This window comes from Pavona decussata, unplaced genomic scaffold (assembly GCF_977016875.1).
Source record: "Pavona decussata unplaced genomic scaffold, jaPavDecu1.1 SCAFFOLD_114, whole genome shotgun sequence".
NCBI classification, from domain to species: domain Eukaryota; kingdom Metazoa; phylum Cnidaria; class Anthozoa; order Scleractinia; family Agariciidae; genus Pavona; species Pavona decussata.
In genome coordinates, this window is record NW_028145528.1 from 5792244 (window position 1) to 5815031 (window position 22788).

The window sequence follows — 22788 nt, forward strand, 5'->3', positions numbered from 1 at the left end:
CATGACCACGATCTCTGTCTAGATATGCAAATGATGAAAAAGTACCTATATTGTTTTACGATTAGCGTATTAATGTATAATATACTGCTCAGCAGTAGGTAGCTGATATCGTGATGCCATGGTTGGCGCATCCATAAATGCAGAACTGATGAGCGGTTTTGTATGTTCCAAGTGGTCTTCGTAAAACGTAGCACACGCACTAACACATAAATTCCGAACTGAACAGATCCATGAAACCGCAGACTACACTCTGTTTTTTTTTATAAGAACCTTTTTCTTTAAGAACGTCGAGGCTGAGATTAACCAAAATTTTAAGAACGTATTAAGAACATTCCTCAGGCTGCGAGTCGATTAAGAACGTTTTTATTTTGCTAATCTGTATATAAAATCAAGGTAACAAGTGTAAATTTACCAAAATAATTAAGGGCATGTTTTGTATAACATTAACAATGATGACACACATCTCGGTTTGTCATAATCAGCATTTCTTGGAGTACATCTCTCAGCAGGCAATGCACTTTGATAGGTTTTCTGCATTGACTTACTGAAATACATGTAGTGTATACCATGTAATTTAAGAACATCTTGAGAGCGTTTTCAGCCTCAAATCGCAAAAAAATACAAAACGCTCATCCTCAGCTCCAAAATTAGACCTTCCTATAAAAAAAAACAGTGTACCATGAAAAAGATTCTAACTTCATCTTTGCATGTTAGCTTATGGCAAATATCACCGTAGTTATGATCTAAAACAATTATTGCATGATATTACACCCAATTATCAGCCACGTGTACATGTGATAACAACTCTAAGAGTCACACAGGCTAGTGATAAATTAGATTTGTGTAAGTCAATCACACCGTGCTCCTTGGAATGCGGCTCTGCTCTTTCGCACTCGTGGTTCATCTTCAATTATAGTTATCTATGTGTATATTTGTATTTCAGTCATAACCTTTCATTTCTTTCTCATTTGAATTGTTGTCATATAAAACAACACCAATAGTGCACTTAAAACATGATCCAGGTCCCCCGTTATAACGTTTGGAATGTTCGAAGGCTCAAGACCACTTGGAACGAAATCTTAAGCAGACCGGTATCAACGTAACACGAGGTACCTTTTAAGGGCAGTTTTCTTTGAGGATAAATTAAAACGGACCATTGTCTTGTCCCCAACGAACAACACATGTCGTCCGCACTCATAATCCTTTTAATCACCCAGGCCAACGGTCAGGTGTGAGTCATAAATCAACGAATTGACTTCAGTTGCTGCGTCACGGAAGTGAGCTATGTACAATTAATTCAGTAGCATTCTTTCGATGATAAAGTCAGCCTGGAAGTTTTGCATTTTTCTCAGGTTAGTAACTTCCTCATGTGGCAATACTCTTGAGTGAGAGAGTGATTGAGAGGTGTGTTACTGAACGCCAGCGTAATACGTACAGTTTACAAGAGATCAGATATGTGTATTAACAAACTACACATTACTGGCACGCATATCAGTAGATTTCGATGAAGTTAAAGCCGGCTTAGGTAACGTCATGTGTTGATAGAGATTGCTAAGCTAAGTGAAAACTCGAGAGCTCTGTAGTGCCGGTTTAATCAACAGCTATTAGCTACACACAGTGTGTGAAGGTGGTTATATAGATTTCAAACTCGTGCAAATAACGAGATACAATGTTATGAGAGAATCAACCTTGAATCAATAATAATCTTTTGAGTCTGCAGCTGAAATCCAAGACCACTAAAATAAAACCTTTCAGTGTGTAGTAATAATTTATTGTGCTTTGAAATTTTTTAAGTGTCTGGATGAATCCAACCATGCGTGTGGTATTTCACTAGTAAAAATTTTATTCAACATACTATTCTTACAATATGTCTTTGTTTAGTGCTCAGCATGATCCACTCAGTGAAAAGATACCATCCGTGATAAAGAAACTCACGGCACTTTATATTAAATCGAGCTCAAAATGAAGCAATTGTAAAAAAGAAAAGACAAAGAAAATTTACATCGTAAGCGCTGTAGAACATAAACATAATAATTGTTACTTTACAAGCTTTAAAAAAATTTGAAGCCGTCAGTAATTGAAAAGTATTCAAATACAATTTATAACAATGGTATTCACTATTTGTTGTGGTTGCTATGATACCAGATAAAATTTAAGGTCCTTAAGTGGACTTAAGTGGCTTTACGTACATGCGGCTTTCGACTTGCTTGGTTAGGCAACAATTACGTCGCTGGAAGCCATTCTAGCGGCTAATTTTGCATTCAAGTCAAGTCAAGTCAAGTCAAGTTTATTGTGTAGATACACGTAGCTTTCATCTAGTGAGGCAGCTCACCACCTAGTTTTCAGTTATAACACGCGAAAATTAAAATTAACATCACTGAACATCGTGGCTGTATACAAGTAACTAAAATAATAAAAAAAATCTATTCGCATAGGAATAAAAAATCACAATCAGTAAATTTCACGAGATGAGATAAAAGCTATATTGTTGGTACCATGCGATGGAAGGGTATAAAGTTGTTGATTATAGTAAACCTGACAAGTCCAATTTTCTAATTCTATTTCAGTTTAAAAACCTTAAAAGATCGAATAGTTCTGTATGACTCGGGTATTGAATTCTAGAGTTTTGGCGCCGTAAGCCTCTACGATTTTAGGCTGTAAGTTAAAGTGTTGGCCTTTGGCCGCTTTACTGGCTTCCAATTACAGGAAGAATTTTAATTTTAAAATCGCTGCGACGCTGGTTCAGGTGATGAAACTGATCTAGAAATTATGTGTGATATCTAAATTATTTATTTAAAACGTTTGTTTAGCTTTCAAGATAATAGTAAAATGGCTTGAACAGGGAGAAAAACCGACAAAATGTTTTTTCAACTTGGAGAAGACGAACTATGAAAAAAAAACTTATACGCGAGGTGAAATTAGAGGATGGAGATACGATAACAGAGACAAAACAGATTGACAAAGAACTTGAAAAATTTTATAGTAATATGTATACATCCAAAAAAAAATCTTGATAGCGAACTTCAAGGTGAAAACGAGAGCTTTGAGTCATTTGTCGAGGGTATTGAAATCCCTCAATTGAAAACTGAGGAACAAGATTCATTAGAACACGATTTTAGATATGAGGAATTAAAAGAGGCTGTGAGCTCTTTCTCGGACAACAAAACTCCAAGTGAAGATGGATTCACTAAAGAATTTTATGAGTCCTTTTATGATCTCATTTGGAGAGATCTGCTAAATTCTTATAATGCAGCCTTTCAAAGCAGGTCCCTATCTATTTCTCAAAGGAGAGGAATAATAACTTTAATACCAAAAGCCGACGGCGACCTGACTGAACTCTCTAAGTTGGCGTCCAATATCTTTACTTAACATCGACTATAAAATTTTGACTAAAGCTTTGGCAAAAAGAATAGAAAAATACCTTCCAAAACTAATTAATTCAGATCAAACCGGATTTGTCAAGGGAAGATACATAGGCCAAAACATAAGACTTTTAAGCGATATAATGGAATATATAGATGCTAAAAAGACTTCGGGATTGCTTCTCTTAATAGACTTCGAAAAGGCTTTTGATAGCCTTGAATGGGATTTCATTACTAAAGCTTTGAACGCTTTCAATTTTGGCCCAAATGTGAAAAAATGGATCCCAATTTTTTATAACGATGTACAAAGTGCAGTTATGAATGGTGGGTTTTTGACAACGTATTTTAATATATCAAGAGGAGTCCGTCAAGGTTGTCCTCTAAGTCCTCTTTTATTCATCCTCGCTGTGGAATTGCTAGCAGTAAAAATACGCCAAGATCCAGATTACAGAGGCATTTCCCTCCCAGACGGCCAGGAGGTCAAAATTTCACAGTTTGCTGACGATACCACTATAATAACGGAAAATGTTGAATCACTCAAACCTTATTTACAGATCTTGGATCGTTTTGGAAATATTTCAGGTTTAAAATTAAATAAGAACATAACAAAAGCTATGTGGATGGGTTCCATGAAAGATAGTATTTGAAAGTACTTGGCTTTAAGACAACAAAAGAACCCATTAAAGTTCTTGGAGTACATCTATCCTACAATACATATAAATGTACTGAAGAAAACTTTCACGCAAAGATAAAGAAAATGAAAACAAAATTGAACTTGTGGCTCTCAAGAGATCTCACGATATATGGCAAGTCTTTATTGGTGAAAGCTTTAGGTATATCACAGTTAGTTTATGCAGCATCCATGCTGACTGTTCCAGAATCGATTATCAAAACTGTTCAGGAGAATCTCTTTGCCTTTCTATGGAAAAACAGGAAAGACAAGATTAATAGAGTAGTTATGTATCAACCAGTAGAAAAAGGGGGAGTCAATTTTGTTAATTTTCACACAGTTATTAAATCGTTACGCCTAGCTTGGATTGGCCGATTACTGAACACATCTGATGATAAGTGGAAGGCAATCCCAAATTACTACTTTCGAAAACATGGCAGCCTATGATTTCTCCTTAAATGCAACTATGATGTAAAACTCTTGAAAACAGGTCTGCCTCTCTTTTATCGAGAACTTCTTCAGTAATTTCAAGATCTCAAGAATACAACTAACATCCTTCCAAATGGCGAATTCATTCTTTGGAACAACAAGTCGATAACCATAGACAATGCTACCTTATTTTGGAAGTCATGGTTTGATAGCGGAGTTGTATCAGTAAAGGATGTGCTAAATACAAATGGCAAGTTTTTATCATATGAAGAGTTTAGCAACAAATTTAACATTACCACAAATTATTTGCACTACTTTCAACTAATTTCAGCCATCCCATCTGAGTTGAAAAGGAGAGCAGCACAAACGTTTATACCTGCAGTTGATCTCTCTTCGACTTCCGCATCCGTTCCGTTAAATAAAACCTTTTTTGATCTTGCTGAAGCGCGCTGTAAAAATTATTACCAGTTGTTCAATAATCACGGCTCCATTGTTCCAAGTGGAGTTAAAAAGTAGCAGGATAAATTCCCAGAAAAATTTGTTGATTGGTCAAATAAGTTTCAAGATATATACCGCTTTACTAAGGATAACAAACTCCGTCAATTTTGTTTTCGTTTTCTGCATAGAATAACTGTAACAAGGAGAGAACTCAAACTATTTCATTTAGCGGATAACGATAAATGTATATATTGCTTTAGTGCTGATTCAATAGAACACACCTTTATTGATTGCAGGGAGTCTGTAAAACTTTACTCGCAAATTATATCATGGTTCAACCAGTGCCAAGGTACTACAATAACACTCTCGAACGAACAAATTGTCTTTCGTGATATACATCATGTAACTGATGCGCCCTCGGACCCCGAAAGACGCAGGTTAGATTCACTCATCATCTTGGTCAAACAATATATCTACTCCTCTAAACACCTTCAGAAAGAATTGTCTTTAGATGAACTTGTAAACAAACTTACTATTCAATGGAAATTAGAAAAATGTGCTTAAATGGAATTTCTGCTCTCAATCAAAATGAATGATGTGATGCATTTTTTTTCTTAACTCACATATGTAAGCTAATGCAGAGGCTCGATTTTGTAGTTTTTTTTGTTTTAACTTCTTTTGTTATCTTAATAATTTTTTTCTTCTTTTCTTTTCTTTTTCTCGATTACTTAGTTGTCTTTTTTTTCCTCTTTTAACTTAACAGAAAAGTACTTTGTAAAATTCAAATACTGTATACGGTGTAAGTTATTTATATAAGTGTAAGCAGCCTAAGTGTATTTGCGTATTTAAATAAAGCGTGTTTAAAAAAAAAAAAAGCAGAGTCGTTGAAAATCGGTAATCTTTTACAGTTTTAGCACATCGTTAAATGATAATTTATTGTAATTGAAGCTTCACAGCACATGCATCTTCATCACATTTGCTCATAAGATCTAAATATATGTACACAGGAGCCCAACAACCACTGCTGTAACAATTGAGGAAAATAGGTTTAAGCTACAACCGGTTGCATAAAATGGTTTTTAATATCACACACTCGAAATATAAAATAATTCGCCAATATAATACTTGGCAGCACCGATCTCAACGAAAACGTACTTTTTTTCTTTTCTATTTTAGGAAATGGTACAGATATGGCCCAGTGCAAGCAAGCGACAACAGTTTCCTTGCAAATAACTCTGACAATGTTGTACTCCCTCATCTTTCCCATTGCGCTTCTGGGAAACTCACTTGTGCTACATGTCGTCTTCAAGAGGCAAAGCATGCGAAGTGTATTGAACCTTTTGATCGTCAATATGGCGATCGCTGATCTTCTAGTCACCGTATTTGTCATGCCCTACTCCGTAGCTTATCTATTCGTGGGGCCCCAATGGTTCAGTGGCATCTTTGGCTCGATCCTCTGCAAGACAATCCACTTCTCCCTTACGGCATCTATCGCCGCATCCGTCATCACCCTTATTGTCATCACTCTGGACAGATTTGTATCAATTGTCTTTGTGTGGAAGACGTGTCTAAACCTCAGAACATCCAAAGTCTCCTTGCTCATTATATGGGCTGTCTCGATCGCCATTATGGGACTCCATCTTCAAGTATACACCGTCGAGCAAGCAGTGCCAGGAGATGAAAGGTACTTCTGTTATCCCGACTGGACACGCATGCCAGTTGACTTTAACAAATACTTCGCCATTGGCATGTTTGTTATGCTGTACGCAATTCCTCTAGTTCTCATGGCTATTCTGTACTCCATGATTGTGCACAAACTGTGGAGAGACAGGTTTGCAGAAAACGCAGGAAGTGGTGGTGACGCCAACATCAATAGCTCAAAGAAACGAGTAGTAAAGATGCTCGTTACCGTGACTGTTGCTTTTGCTGTCTGCTGGTTTCCTCTGCATGCTATACACTATTACATATACTTTGAAATGGAGTCTTTTAAGTGTATGTCAAAGTATGTGATACTGCTTTCGTTTTGGCTTGGTCACGCCAACAGCGCAATCAACCCAGTCCTGTATGTGATCTTCAACAAGACGTTCCGAAAGGCTTTCCTACAAGCTCTGCACATTGAGACGTTTAATAGTGTCAACTTGAAGAGCGTGACTAGGCGACCATCGAACAAGGGACCTTTAACAGGCCAAACTAATGTAAAATCCATTTCCGAAAATGGCATCAACAACAACAAGCCGTTATCGTCACTGCCACCTGGTAACGGGAAAGTGCGATCCCAAAACATTACATACCATCAAAGTGAAAACTCTAAATCGATGTCGCCAGATCATTATTCTATCATCGGTGACGGAAAAAAAGTCCAAATTTGTATAATGATTGTCGCAGACAGAATAACAAGGGTATGATGATCTTTCGTTATGTTATAACGCGTCTGCTACGGATGGGACAATTGGATTTGAAGTCACTTCGCGAGCCTTACACGGTTTTTTAAAGTTATGAAGCCCCAGGCTTATTGGAACACGAAAAGAAACAAACCCAGGGGATTGCAAAGTCTTATTTTGGACTTTGTATAAATTATGATGAAGACGTTATAAAAGTGGAACATTCAATATTATACTGTGAAAATTAGTCACATACAAATTAGGTTGTACAGCGTTCTACTATCCAATTGGCGCCTGTCGTGAGATCCGATCATATGTCAAGTGGTCCTTCACCGGAGGTTAAAAGCAATAGATAATGTATCATAATGAGTATAAAACAAAGAAAAAGAAAAATTGAACCAAGGATAAAATATCCACCTACAACCGGCTTACCTCACCGCGAGCGAAAGTGAGCCAATTTTAGGTCGTTTTACCAAGGAAATGTTAAAAAGGAAGAATAAAATAATTCAATCCGTAGTTGACATACGAATTCCCTTCGAGCTTTTAAGAAGTGTCTCCAACGATAATAGTATTTTCATATAGATTTTTTAAAAAAAGGAGGATATTTGTGAATTTTTGGAGGAGAGGGCAGGCGTTGCTTGTAATCCCTTCAATCCAAAGTCCTCTCCCCGGATTGGGCACCGATGCAGTTTCGTTTCCAATCTGAATAGTACCTGCGATTAGTCACAAAGGGCCACATTACTGAGCCATATGCACGCCCAGCTGAAAGAAGGAAATATTAAAAAAACTTCTCAGTGATATCCCCAAGTTTCCAGACTTGAGTTGCTTCAATACCATAAAAGCAGTTTTCCTTGAGCTTCGTCCTCCGAAACTCGCTGTTCACAGACTTTACGGGAAAAAATGTCCACAGACAAAGGTCCATTCCTCTTTTCGCGGCAAATAAAGTTATTGTTTATATACAAGGGTAAACAGGGTATCACCTCAGTAGTTATCTGTACCCACGTACATTATACGCGCAATGAACTAGCTTGTCATTGGTGGTGGGTTTGGTTGGAGAAAGAGCGCCCATAATCAATCACTCTTCACAAAAACACAGTTGCAAAAATACTCACAGGAATCACAACAGAAAGAATGGTGAATCTATTTTTAATCAGGGATGGAACAATTACGAAAATGTGTAAAAGCAAGACGCTGTGTACTATGTGAAAATATGGTTCGCCGGCACACATTTTCATATAGGACGTTATATCTTGCTTTTACACGTTTACTTACATTGTTCCTTTGATACAACAGGTCATTACAGTGATCCTATGTGAAAATAAAGCTGATTCACTTAGTATGAATATTCCTTGCTATCTGTGTCAATTAAGCCAGTGAGAAAAGCCTTCCACTGTGAATTTCAGGAGTAATATTTTTGCACAATTTTAAACAAAAAGCGTGCAGAGAAACCCGCCCTGCATTTTCAAAAACCAGAAGAATCTGTTTTTGAGATCCGAATAGTATATACTAAATTGTGCAATTTAAAGTCTTATGCTACAAGAAGCCCCGCGATAATGGGATAAGTACCCCTTCACTTCACATATTTAGGGCACATTAACACCTTGCTGACAACCTCACAAATTTCAGCAATTAACCCCATAAATTGAGCAATTAAAAGTCTTGCTACAAGAAGCCCCGCGATAATGGGGGTAAGTACCCCTTCATTTCACATATTTAGGGCACATCGGCACCTTGTTAACCCCACAAGATGCGTTAAACCTTCACAGAGTCCAAAATATCTCCCCAACAAACGAAGTAATAAGCGAGTTTTGTCAGTGCTTTGCGGGGGGATTACGGACTTTTCTCTCTTATTTTTGGATATATAGTTCAAAGTGATTTGCCGATTCAGTGCTTATGAATAAGTAATGATGTCGGGCCATTCTGTCCGATGTTTTAATTATCTTAAGAAGGGTTGAAGAAGTCAACAACCAGTCAACAGTCTTGGAAATGACACGAGTTCAGTGCATGCTTTTCACTTCTTGGTTAAGATGAGTGTATTTTGTCTGCAGAGGCTTGACCCATAATACGGGGCAGAATTTCATGACAACTTACAACAGGTCGACGTCGGACTCTGAAAAAATTATGACGTGCCAGAGATTTTTCCAAGAAGGCCATGCAGGCCGAGAGCCCCAGTGTAGTTTGCTTTCATCTGCTCTGTTCGATTGATTTCAAAGTCGTTTTCGTTGTTGTTACGCTCGTTCATGATATTTCAAAATAGTTTTTGGAAGCCAAGACAGATAAACTCGCGATAACGTTCATACTTCACCAAGAAAAGTTGTTTCAAAGCTTGACACATATTAACCTGTTAACATAAACTCGGTCGCTCACTCAAAATCTAGCCTGCGGCGTTTGTGTTTAACTGACACATTTGTCTTCTTCGCCGACAGAAGATTATTGGAGATAGTAATGTAAGATATGTGGTATACCTTATAACATTAGCCCCAAGCGCTGTAATGGTAAGGCGATATTATCAACCGACATATACGTCATTGAGTGCTGGAGAAATGTGATTTTGTCGAATTTTTTCAACCTTAAAAATGTGAAAACGATGCATTCCCAGTAAGCCGGAGTGTCTCAGTTGTGTCAAATTCTCATCTCGCCACTAATTTGTTCGGTGACTAAAACTAATCACCCAGTAATTACTACCGGTAAATAAGAGAATAAAAATCGCCTGTTAAAATGGAAATGTGTTTTCCTTGGGTTTGCATTTCTGACAAAATGGCATGCATTATTCTTTGAAAAGAAAGTTTCGGTTAAAGGGTTTTCGATAATTGAATAACTAAAATACCACCTATAGTCTGTTCCGGTCGTTCAGTAGTGGGGAGTGTGGAAAGATTGGATCGCGAGAAAAAATGATTGGAGGAAAAAACGACAAAACAATACCCCTCGAAGAGTGAGGTGCAAAGGTTTGGCGCACCACCTTTTTACTAAGCTCTGCACAATTTGAGTATCCAGATTATGCCATGTAAATCAATGAAGTGCAGTGAGTGCTGCGCTTATTGCTGAAGATTTTATCCAGCTATTAAAAGTGACGCTTCCTGAAGATCTCATTTTCAACATAATAGAAAGTAAAATCAGTGTTTTTCGCCGCGGGAAGTTATCTGTATAGACCGTATTGCAAAACCTGTACTCTGAGAATAAGCGATCACTTCACCAACAAAAAACATGATGCGAAACAGTTCAAAGTAACGAATGGCATCTGAACTATTGCAAAGGTTTTTTTTTAGTTTTTGTTTCTCCAAAATCTTAATTTTAATTTTCATTGTCAAATGTCAAATGATAATTCTAAAATTCACCTTTCAGTTTTTTTTTCTAGAATCAATTCGGATTTCTTCACTTATTAATATTTTGAATAAGTAATATTAAAGATCTTACCTTGTTTCTTGTATCTTTATCGGTGAAACTTCTTTAGTAAAACGGATGAAAACCCTTCTGAGCCAATTACGATGAACTCCATGCTAACCTTACAAATATGAAATTGAAGATAATATGACGTTTTCATGAAATGTGTTTTTTATATTTTTCTTCTTATCTAAGTACAATTTGTCATGCAATGATCGCAAATGACGAGTCCTGCTGTCTAAGTTTTAATGAGGAACAGATCGTTATCACCCAAAAAAGTGGTATTGATTGCACTGATTGTTAGAAAGACCAATTTTACTCAGGTATAATACCACTACTTCTACTGCTATTAATTAATCAATTAATAATAATAATAATAATAATAATAATAATAATAATTGAAAAAAAAATATTTGACAACAGTAACGATGATGATAATAATTATAATAATAATAATAATAATAATAATAATAATAATAATAATAATAATAATAATATTAATTATAAAGATAATAATAACTTTATTTCAGTGTCAAATTTATTTAGCTAAGTGACAAGCTCTCCACCTGGGCCTGTCACCTTGTCGCGGTGGTGGAGCTTGTGTGTCTCAGTGACCCCAAGAGCTATGCCGGTGGGGACTCAGTCCCTGGCGGGTGCAACCGTACCGGATTGGTCGAGGGACAGATACCTGACAAAGGAGAGCCCCTGGCCCTCCAGGTTGGGGGTTGGGCGTTAGGCTAATCACCTAACCTCGTAAAAAGTGATGATTACAGAAACCTTACACATAAGAGGCAATCTACCGAATCTTGGGGGCCGAGTGGCACACAACATGACGTTCCAGAGTGAAAGCCACATGGAAGCTCTGGAACCGAGGACGCCAATAGTGCACCCAAAAACACAGTTGAGGATAGGAAACTGGAACGTGAGAACCTTGTATGCACAAGGGAGGACAGCCCAAGCGGCGAAAGCAATGAGAGAGGCTAAGTTGCAGATAATGGGTATAAGTGAAAGCAGATGGTGTGGATCGGGGAAGTTCATTCTAAGTACAGGTGAGACATTACTGTACTCTGGCAGGGACGACGAAGTTCACCAACACGGCGTGGCCATCATGCTGAGCAAAGATGCGGCGGAAGCATTGACCGACTGGGCACCTGTCGATGAGCGAATAATCCGAGCCAGATTCCATTCTAGGCATGTCAAGTTAACATTGATCCATGTATATGCCCCCACCAATGACACTGACGAAGAGGCGAAAGATCATTTTTATGAGAGCTCCAGCCAATAGTGGACAAAACACCGAAACACGACTTGCTGGTTATCACTGGTGATTTGAACGCAAAGGTTGGAAGCGATGTAGAAAGATATGAACGAGTAATGGGTAAGCATGGAGTCGGAATCAGGAACGACAATGGCGAGAAACTATGCGATTTTTGCGGCATGAATGACCTGGTGATCACAGGTACGATATTTCCACATAAGGAGATCCATAAACAAACATGGATATCCCCTGATAGGCGCACCTGCAACCAGATTGACCATGTGTTAATCAACAGGAAATTTAGAACATCTGTGCTGGACACAAGAGCCATAAGATCAGCTGATATCGCCAGTGACCACCACCTGGTTTGTACCAGATTGAGGCTAAAGCTATCGGCAGCTCCTAAAAGACGTGGAATTAGAAGGACAAGATATGATACTCAGAAGCTGGAGAGCGGCGAGTGTAGGAGGCAGTTTCGTTTGGAATTAAGGAACAGGTTTGAGATATTGCAGAGGGAGGAGCAGGAAGATGATGAAATAGATCAACCAGAAGCCGTGCTGGAGAAGGCAAACGACATCCTTGAAAAGACTTACAATATCACAGCAAAGAAAGTCCTAGGATACAAGACAAAGAAAGTTAAGACATGGATCAGTAAAGAAGCGTGGGACCTGATTGAGCAGAGGAAAGAGATAAAACTAAAACTTGATGGAACCAACTCCGGGAGACTGAAAGAAAAGAGGCGAGTAGAATACAAAGCCAAAGACCGAGAAGTGAAAAGGCAAATACGCAGGGACAGGAGGAATTGGTCAGAAGGGATAGCAAAAGAAGCGGAAGAAGCAGCAAGTAGGCAAAACATGAAGACTCTCTACAGCTTAACTAAAACGATCTGCCATGATAAACCAAGGCAGAGCACAGTAGTCAACGACAGAAATGGTAACGCCTTAACCAGCAATGAAGATAGAAGGAAGCGGTAGAAAGAGCATTTTATGGAGATACGTAATAGAGAAGAGCCAACCGACCCGATCAATGAAGACGTCAACGAACAGCAGGACACAGCTGACATAGACACGGGACCTGTGAGCAAAGCAGAGATAAGAAGGGCATTAAAGACTCTTAAAAACGGTAAAGCCCCTGGCGAAGATATGATAACAGCAGAATTACTGAAGGCAGACCTTGAATTTACAACTGACAGAGTGAAAGAACTTATAGACACGATTTGGAGCCTGGAAAAGGTCCCACTTAAATGGAAGAGGGGACTCATTATTAAGATACCGAAGAAAGGGAACTTAAGGGAGTGTAAGAACTGGCGGGGAGTGACTCTCCTACCAGTTGCAAGCAAGATATTGGGAAGAATTATAATCGAGCGCATTCGCATAGGGATTGACCCCAGCCTCCGTAAGGAACAGGCTGGATTTAGATCTGGTAGAGGGACGACGGAGCAAATTTACATCTTACGCGATATACTAGAGCAAGTGAATGAATGGCAGGCAACTCTCTATATTAATTTCGTGGATTTCGAGAAGGCGTTTGACTCAGTGCACAGAAATGGCTTATGGACGATAATGAGCCAGTATGGTATCCCACAGAAGATCATCAACATAGTTAAAGCGATGTACGATGGCTTTGAATGTGCTGTTGTCGAGGAAGAGGCAACCTCAGAATGGTTCGAGCTAACGACTGGTGTCAAACAGGGATGTACAATGTCTGGCTTTCTTTTTCTGCTTATTAAAGACTGGGTAATGAGGCATACTGTGAAGGAGGAGGGAACCGGAATGAGGTGGAAATTTACATCAAAACTTGAGGACCTTGACTTCGCGGACGATGTAGCTTCAATTTCCTCAACGCAAAGACACGTGCAGTTGAAAACAAACAGGCTGGTAGAGAATGCAGAAAGGGCAGGCTTTCGGGTAAATGTCGGGAAGTGCAAAGTCATGAGAGTAAATGCGAGGAATAACGAAGCCATCACAGTGAACGGTGTGGCGTTGGAAGATGTAGAGAAGTTTACTTACCTGGGCGCCACAGTATGTAAATAAAGGGGTGGCGAAGAGGACATCAAGGCTAGGCTAGGGAAAGCGAGAGGAGCGTTTGTGAAGCTGAACCGAGTATGGAGCTCCAGCAGTGTGTCGAGGAGGACGAAGATCAGGCTATACAAAACATTGGTCAAACCAGTTCTCATGTATGGTTGCGAAACATGGAAAATGAACGAAAGTGATGCCAAGAAAATCGATGTGTTTCAGAACCGATGACTGAGAAGGTTAATGAAGGTTAAATGGCAAGATAAGATCAGTAATAGAGAGCTACTGGAAAGGGCTAACGTGGAGAAGTTGAGTGAAGAGGTTAGAAGAAGGAGATGGAGATTCATTGGACATATCCTGCGACAACAACCTGACAATGACTGTGTTTCAGCCCTAACATGGACCCCAGAGGGAAGGAGAAAGAGAGGCCGGCCAAAAACAACTTGGCGGCGCACGGTGGAAAAAGAGAGGTCCAAAGCAGGGTGGCAGTCCTGGAGTGAGGTGCGCACTGCACCGCAAGACAGGAATCGCTGGAAAGCCCATGTGGAGGCCCTATGCGCCACCTTGGCACCAGGGGACAAGTAAAAAGTAAAAAAGTGACAAGCTAATTGTGGCTTCTTCTCTTAATACAAAACTATAAACTGGTAGATACAGATACTAGGACGTATTTTAAAAATCAAAAGGCTATGTACAGGGTAGGTAGATAGTAAAACTATAAAATCAGATAAAAAAATTCGTAGGTAGGTACAAGGTAGGATGGTAAAATAAAATCAGGTTCGGCAAAGGCGAGAACAGCTGCTGTTCCCTCGAATGTCTTCACGTTTACGTCCTTCATACATGAATAAACTCATCAAATCAACACTTCAAAGTAAGAAAAGTACAGAACTTAAAAAATTAAATGAACTGATCAGTTGAGTTTCTTGTGGCGTGCACTTGCCATGCTCAGCAGATTGGTTTTTTAAGACGTTCATAATTTTCGTTAAACCAATGAAAAGTGCGTAAATGACAGTAACGCAAAGCAAGTCAAGGTGGTCACAAAAAGGTGATGACAAGCTGAGGTGAGGGCATGAAAAAGAGCCAGCCTTTGGCAAAACAAAAGAACAATTTGATGACAGGAATACAAGGATTTGTATGCGAATGTATCGTTACTGCGGTAGAGGAATAAAACAATTATCATTAAAAGCGTTTCAAGTTTACACATCGCGTACATGTTGGATGAGGGGGGGGGGGGGGGGGAGGAGGGGGAAGAGCGTATATGGCATCGCTGAAGGTTCAGTTGACTCTCGATAACTCGAACCCTCGCTTACTCCAACCTCCCGCTAATTCGAAGCAATTTTCCTTCCCCTTCAGGGCTTCAGGTCATTTTCTATATAATTTTACCGTCGATAACTCTATGTTTGCCAAGACGTGACAGGTCGAAACAAACAGCACTGTAGCCAAAACATTGGATAGATTCCATGTTGCCGTGCGTCTGTTCAGGAATAGATCACAGAAGACGTCAAAATGTGGTAAGAACATCCAGTGACACACTCGGCTGCGCCTCGTGTGCCACTTATTTGTTGTTACCACATTTTGACGTCATCTGTGATCTATTAATGAACAGACGCACGGCAACATGGAATCTATTTGTTAAACAGACAATAAAAATAAAGTCAGATGTAACGCGCGCTCTTTCTCAACGGAAATTAAAGCCAATTCCACTCGTCCTTTTTTCATGTTATTGTTACTGTTAACATGCCGCTGATAAGCCTGCTGTACGACTCTCGCGCGCGTTTTAGCCATTCTCATGATTTTGCTCAAATTCACGGTTTATTTCGCAAAGTACTGATCGTTGCTCCGTGAAAAAACCTATTTGGCCCAGCACTGAGGGGAGAGGAGAGCCGTGCATATATGCATATGTATGTATGCATATCGAGCCAAGTGTTCAAGTAATTGGGTCGCGCATTGCTTGTGTTTGCGTCGACACGAATATTAAAATATTTGAAATAAACACGTCGTTAGAAAGAAAAACTGGGACAAGCAATGGAAGCAAAATTATGCGACAACAATCATTGCTGTGAGTATCGATCAAAATATCAAAGCGTACTTTAAAAAAAAATCATTAAACAATTATCGTGACCTCTAAGTCTACGGTCGCGGCCCGACCACGCACGCGAGTGTAAAACACGGAAATCCTGACCACTATTGCGTTACTCTATGGTATGGATATTTAGATCTGTTTAGAGATTTTGCTGAGAAAACAAATTCAAAGTCAAGCCTACCTTACTGGTCCCTGGGACTGGTTCAAGGCCAGGTCCAAATTGTTGATCGACAACATTAACATGTTAGCATTCAACAAATCGAAACCTAGAAGATCAGTTGAAGCGTTCAAGCTGCCATCGTTGCATTTTTCAACTATAATGATACAATGGGTTCATGCATTAAAAGTTACAGTGATAGTGTTACACTGAAAACAACAGAACCAACAGTTATTAAGGGCGCCTGTCTGTAAAAATCAGACAAATTCTAAATTTCGTGGCAAGGGTGGAAAATTAGATTTCTTTCATATTTTAATGTCAGAAAGGCTAGGATATAACTAAAATCACTGTATAGTTTTTTCGGTGAAATATCCTTTTATTTCAAAGAAAAAGGCAAATAACGAAAATCCGTTAAAATCGTCACTTGAGGCGCTAAATTATTACACGGGTTTGAGAGCCTCGCGTGCGAGAACAAATCGTTTTACCACTTTTAAAACAATAAAATCTTTTTTTACAATCTTTAAATATCTTTCGGAATGATTTTGGGAAATATTGCGTCGTTCTGTGTATGCGAAATAATTTAATTTCGAAGACATACAATTCACTGCAGTAAAAGTACTTCGTGAATAAAATTAATTTTCACCGTGTGCGAAACCTTCAAATCGATTAAGCTTCTGGTGGTTGAATGTTAGAAGGATGGCCTATACATTCATGTAAAAATTTCTTTGGGCAAATGATGAAGAGCGACGTGAGAGCTTTTCAAAGTCCGTACAAAATGCAAATATTTGACCCCCCGCGGTAAACTTTGAAGTCGCGGGTCAGACATAATTTTTAGTCCTTGTTCATGTCTTGACCCATATTAGGTTAAAATAAGCACATAGAAAAACATTTCGAAATGTTCTAACCTTATAATATGCTAAAGACAGGTCCAAATGCCATTTTAGCACGATTCTCTGGTCGTTCGTCGCATAAGTTTGAGCCGGCTGTTTGTATTAAGCGTCCGATGTAGTCACCACGCAAACTGGTCGAATACAAATCTTTGATCAACTTTCGGTGCATTTCATCAAGACTGCATCTTCTTCGACGGCTAAGTCATTTGTGAGTATTGCTTGGTTTACAGTGCACGAAAACATTGCATCTGATCGCTGCTAGAAAGACAAAAAATGTCGGCGCTTTCCGGGAGTTGTTTGTTCGTCACGCAATACAACGTCCTGGATATTTTTGGGGGGTGGAGGAGGGTGAAAATGCGAAATGCTCGATAACTGAACATGAACATGCACAAGGCAACACAACAACAACAACAACAATTTAAAAAGTGATACCTTTCGTTATGTTATTTTTCCCTTGCTAAAATCCAGATAATTTATGTATTCGCAAACTCATTTGCGCGAGCAGGCATGGTTGTTGAGAGCGTTGCCATTGCGGGGGGGATAAGATTTGACTAAACAGTATCATGAAGATCACTACACAGCTTTAGCTAGTTCTTTCCATCTTTAAATGCAATAGATCCTAGTATGAAACCAAAAATATCCCTCATTGCAGGCATCTGTTTGTCATACGAGTATGCCATGGGCATGGGCGAGGACTAAAATGCTTGAAAGCTGTACTCGGTACTAGTCTTCGAACTAGTACATACTCTAGGTTTGAAACACAAAACTGCAAAATTAAAAAAAAAACCGATTTATTTTAGGAATTTCGTCTTTCCTTGCTTGCTTCATCTTTGGTAAGCCCCAATATTAATTTATCACTGGTTGCAGGCAAGCACTATTCTTAGACAGTGTTAGACTGATAACAGCTTTTCGGGCCTTTATTTTTCTTACTCCTCTTAGTCATGCTAGTGCGTTCACCAAAACTTGAAAAAAAAAAATTACCTCAACTAAACAGCTTGGGCAAGGCTATAACAGCTTGTAAGTGGTAAGTGGTAGGTTAATAGACTGGACATAACTCTGATCGCTGCAGGTAAGGTAAGTGTGCTGACCTTGACAGGTAGATAGGGGTAGTAACAGGTTATGGCGGTCTGTTGACGTAACTCAAGCGAGGAGCAGAATCGGCTCCTATATATTGACTAATGAATGCAGTCTGAAATGTGAAAGAGTGCTCTGTTTCCAACCTGATGGGCGACACTTAGGGCCTAGTTAATGCCGTATTACTTACGAACCAGAGGAGGGGTGGGGTGAGGAAGGGCGTGGGAGGAGATTGGTATAAAACCAGCCTGTAATAACCTATCTCCCTTCGAGTTACAGTTATACCTTCACTTTCCTTGCCTAATTCATAAACCAATCATCATGCCACATGATGGTTTCGGCCTCAAATTTGATACGCTCTCCGCTCCTCCATTTATCTAATTTTGAAAACAAGTAAGCACCCCACACCGTCTCCCCCATCCCTCACAAAAACAAAAACAAAAATTTTCCGGTCCTTCAGTTGATAATAATAACCGGTGTTTGTGTGGTGCTGGCGTGGGGTGGGGCTTCTGACAGGAGGGGTGCTCTCGGGACGGATGATGTTGTGGTCCACGCGCGTTACGTAACACCATAATTTCCTTCAGGTAGTATCCAGACACGTTTGGTGGCTTGTACCGCGTAGTCGTAGTGTTGTACCACCAACAAGGGCCTTAAAAGAACTACAACCCTCCATTTTCAGTGTAACAAATTTGACTTTACAAAAATTAACTTGTGCCCCCCTCTAAGCATACAAACGGCGCCAAGTAACTAGCACGACCAGAATTTGCTTACTTAGTAACTATTTGGCGATTCTTTCTCACGCCGAATGGCCATAGCCATAGCCATAAATTCGACTGAACTTTTTTTAGCGATTTTATTTTTAAATTTAGAAAGATCTTCAAATTAAATATTGTTTAATTTTGACATCATAAATTGGATAGTATTTGAAAAACAACACACCTAACGAAGTAACACGCAGATGAATGAACACCCGAAGCCACAGCAGACCCAGACTTAGTTACGGAAGAATGAAAAAATGGGTGATTCAATGTCCTCCTAGGATTCCACTAACTCAGGAAAACAAATGAACGGCAATATTTTTCGCAGGGGTGCGTTCTTTTCATTGCTATTTATCAACTATTTTTACGGGAAATGCGCTATTCGGGGTCATCTGAGTGAAGAAAAAAAAGACCTTTTGTCTTCGCTTTTTTGGTTCCATACTAGGATCTATTGTATTAAAAAATTGAAAGAACTAGCTTAAGGAACGAATTCGCGAATGAATAAATTTTCTGGATTTTAGCAAGGAAAAAGAACGTAACTAAAGGTATCACTGTCTTAATTGTTGTTGTTGCCTTAGGGTTACCTGTTCAGTAATCAAGCATTTTCGCATTTTCACCCTCCTCCACCCCCCCCCCCCCCCCTAAAGTGGCCATGAGTGGTATTGCGTGACGAACAAACGGCTCCCTGCAATGCAAGATAGAGTGAACATCCTGAAAGCGCCGACACTTTTTCTCATTCTAGCAGCGATCAGATGTTATATTTTCGTGCACTGTAAACCAAGCAATACTTCACAAAAGACTTAGCTATCGGAAAAGATGCAGTCTTGATGAAATGCACCGAAAGTTGATCAAAGATTTGTATTCGACCAGTTTGCGTGGTGACTACATCGGACGTTTAATACAAACAGCCGGCTCAAACTTATGCGACGAACGACCAGAGAATCGTGCTAAAATAGCATTTGGACCTGTCTTTAGCATATTATAAGGTTAGAACATTTCGAAATGTTTTTCTATGTGCTTATTTTAACCTAATATGGGTCAAGACATGAACACGGACTAAAAATTATGTCTGACCCGCGACTTCAAAGTTTACCGCGGGGGGTCAAATATTTGCATTTTGTGCGGACTTTGAAAAGCTCTCACGTCGCTCTTCATCATTTGCCCAAAGAAATTTTTACATGAATGTATAGACCATCCTTCTAACATTCAACCACCAGAAGGTTAATCGATTTGAAGGTTTCGCACACGGTGAAAATTAATTTTATTCACGAAGTACTTTTACTGCAGTGAATTGTATGTCTTCGAAATTAAATTATTTCGCATACACAGAACGACGCAATATTTCCCAAAATCATTCCGAAAGATATTTAAAGATTGTAAAAAAAGATTTTATTGTTTTAAAAGTGGTAAAACGATTTGTTCTCGCACGCGAGGCTCTCAAACCCGTGTAATAATTTAGCGCCTCAAATGACGATTTTAACGGATTTTCGTTATTTGCCTTTTTCTTTGAAATAAAAGGATATTTCACCGAAAAAACTATACAGTGATTTTAGTTATATCCTAGCCTATCTGACATTAAAATATGAAAGAAATCGAATTTTCCACCCTTGCCGCGATATGTTTGATTTTTACAGACAGGCGCTCTTAAATACCTTCCAGTTTGTTGCTGCCGCGCCGTTTTCCTCCCATGAAGCCAAAAATTTAAACAGTTGTTCACATTTCTCAGAAGTTTCCATTTCTGGAGTTCGTTTCCCCTGGAATTTCCATATTTTCAGGCGGTAAAGACATTTCAACTGAATTCCGCTGCAAACTCATTCTGCAATCGCATTCATGCATTGATCGGCCATGTTGTTTTAAAATCTGGATAACCTTTCCTTTTAGTCACCAGTCTTTTATCAGCTAACAGTTGGACTGACGGAAATGAATTGAAAGGGGGAATCGAACGAGGAGTTGAAATTGCTGATCCCTTTCACGTCAAAGGGACGTCCGCTCCCAACTACTTTTCTCTTCGTCTCTGATTGTAAAATAAAAAAAACCTCCGTAGCATCTCAGGCAATCCAAATCAGGCAAAGAAAGCCGATCGAGAAATCTTGGACATGGCAAATGCCGGCGTACCATCTAGAGTGAAAAAATCTAGACGTCACGTCACAGCAAAGCTATATCTTATTACAAAGACGCTTTGATGGAAGAAATTTCCTTGGTCATGTACTCTTTGATTTTGTTCACACTGTGATTTAATTTTTAGTTTTAAGAATGCAATTAAGACTTACTGTTTATAGAGGCGTTTTTATAGTTTAGCCCTATTTAGATTTTAGACGTTATATATAAGCACCAAGTTCTGTTACTGAATTTAAATTCGTTTAAGATATTATTGTGAGTTTTGTATTTTATATATTTATCGTACGCGTCATAATGTGCAGTTGAAATTTTTTATTGATAACTGCGCAATATAAATTAATAATAATTATTAAATTATAAATTATTTCCTTTCTCAGTGGATTTGTCCTACGACTAAACAATAGCATGCTTAGGGCAAAAAACTTTTCTCGAAGTGCGAACTGTAACATTAGGTCAAAATGACAAATTTCTCGCTTCATACTCGCTTCATACACGAAGCGTTTCCGTGAGTTCTTTTGTAAACCGCCTAAATTTAAATTATTGTTATTTCATGTACTGAAACTTGCTTTTTACACTCATAATTTTTGTAACATAGGATATGTGTGTAGTATGAAATAAAGACATTATTATTATTATTATTATTATTATTATTATTATTATTATTATTATTATTATTATTATTATTATTATTATTCAATTATTATTATTATTATTATTTGTATGAATGCGCATTGATTCTCGCACGCTAGCTCTCTCAGTCAAGCATTTCATTTCCTCGCCGCCCCGCAGTTTTCGTGCGAAGACCGCGCATTCGTGCAAGAGAATAATACAAAATCACGCACTGTTTTGTAGTCTAAACTAGTCTAAACTAGGGTAGACACTGATGCTCCAACAAGCAGACGTTGTTTAACTGCTTTCCTCCCGAGGCTGACCTTAAAGAGAGCTTGCTCGCAGGCTTCACATAAAAGTGAATATTTCTTCGATTAGTTATGTACAGAATTCTGTAAATTTTCCTTTCGACTTAGGAACAAAAGTTGTTTTGACAAATTTTGCGGTATTCTGTGAAGTTTTAAGCTTATGTGCAATAAAAATAAAATAAACGCGGACGCGACGCCGGCAGCGTTCAAGATATGCCCCCCCTCCGTGGGGGGAAGAGGGGGGGGGGGGGTAATCCCGCGAATCATGGATAGGGTTGTGCCGCGAAGTTTCTTGAACCCTAACCCTATTTAAGGAATGCGAAGGCGAAAAGTGATACCCTTTTTAAAAAAATCCCGTTCGTTTAGGCGGGCGTTTTCACACTCCATTATTAGATAATACAATTTTTAAAACTACCCTATCTAAGTACCACACCAGGAATACCGTAACAAAAAGGTAAAAAAAGAGACACCCTATGTAAGGACCGAGAACCTCAAAAACCATACCCTATTCCGCGGCACGTATCTATATAGCCCATATATGGGAGAACCCCCCCCCCCCCCCGGGGATATGGCTCACTATGCTGTCTTTGATTCATTTTCTGAAGGCCCTCTGAATTATCCTGTGGCTCGAGCTAATATGAGCCCGAGTCGGGCCAGAAACACAGTTACGCCCGCGAATATCAACTCTATTGTCGTAATGTTCGAAAATGGATACGAGTAGATAGAGCGTGGAATGAAGTTTGGTTTAAATGCAACTGAGATTAAAACGTAGTCAGTTGTGGCAGCTCCTTCACTAGATCCCAGATAAACTTGAAATTTTGGCAGTCAATCAATCAATCAATCAATCAATCAATCAATCA

General features: G+C 39.0%; 3 protein-coding genes across 9 annotated transcripts in view; 2 read left to right on the forward strand and 1 right to left on the reverse strand.

Moving 5' to 3' along the window:
- Positions 1–8307, forward strand: part of LOC146470438 (galanin receptor type 1-like) — a 29990-nt gene extending 21683 nt beyond the window's left edge. For 3 of the 4 annotated variants that reach the window (XM_085122519.1, XM_085122517.1, XM_085122518.1), the window contains one exon: positions 6076–8307. In XM_085122519.1, coding sequence (XP_084978645.1) covers positions 6076–7304 — 1229 coding nt within the window. In that variant the 3' untranslated portion in view covers positions 7305–8307. Of the gene's footprint in view, positions 1–1217; positions 1353–6075 lie in introns of all 4 variants that reach the window. The other variant, XM_085122520.1, reaches the window with a different exon arrangement.
- LOC146470437 (substance-P receptor-like) overlaps positions 1–20682 on the reverse strand; it is a 56228-nt gene extending 35546 nt beyond the window's left edge. For 2 of the 4 annotated variants that reach the window (XM_085122527.1, XM_085122521.1), the window contains exons 1-2: positions 16196–16403; positions 10695–10782 (exon numbers count right to left, since the gene is read on the reverse strand). The gene's annotated coding sequence lies outside the window, so the exon portion shown is untranslated. Of the gene's footprint in view, positions 1–10694; positions 10783–16195; positions 16404–20545 lie in introns of those variants that run through there. The other 2 variants (XM_085122522.1, XM_085122524.1) reach the window with 2 other exon arrangements.
- LOC146470439 (uncharacterized) lies at positions 11938–12893 on the forward strand. Its single transcript, XM_085121935.1, has one exon. It carries the CDS (start codon positions 12036–12038, stop codon positions 12891–12893), a length of 858 nt encoding a protein of 285 aa, XP_084978061.1. The 5' UTR covers positions 11938–12035.
- Positions 20683–22788: the final 2106 nt, after the last annotated feature.

Excerpts from the sequence above, each read along its gene's own strand:
- LOC146470439 (XM_085121935.1), top strand. The coding sequence starts at position 12,036 with ATGGGTAAGCATGGAGTCGGAATCAGGAACGACAATGGCGAGAAACTA.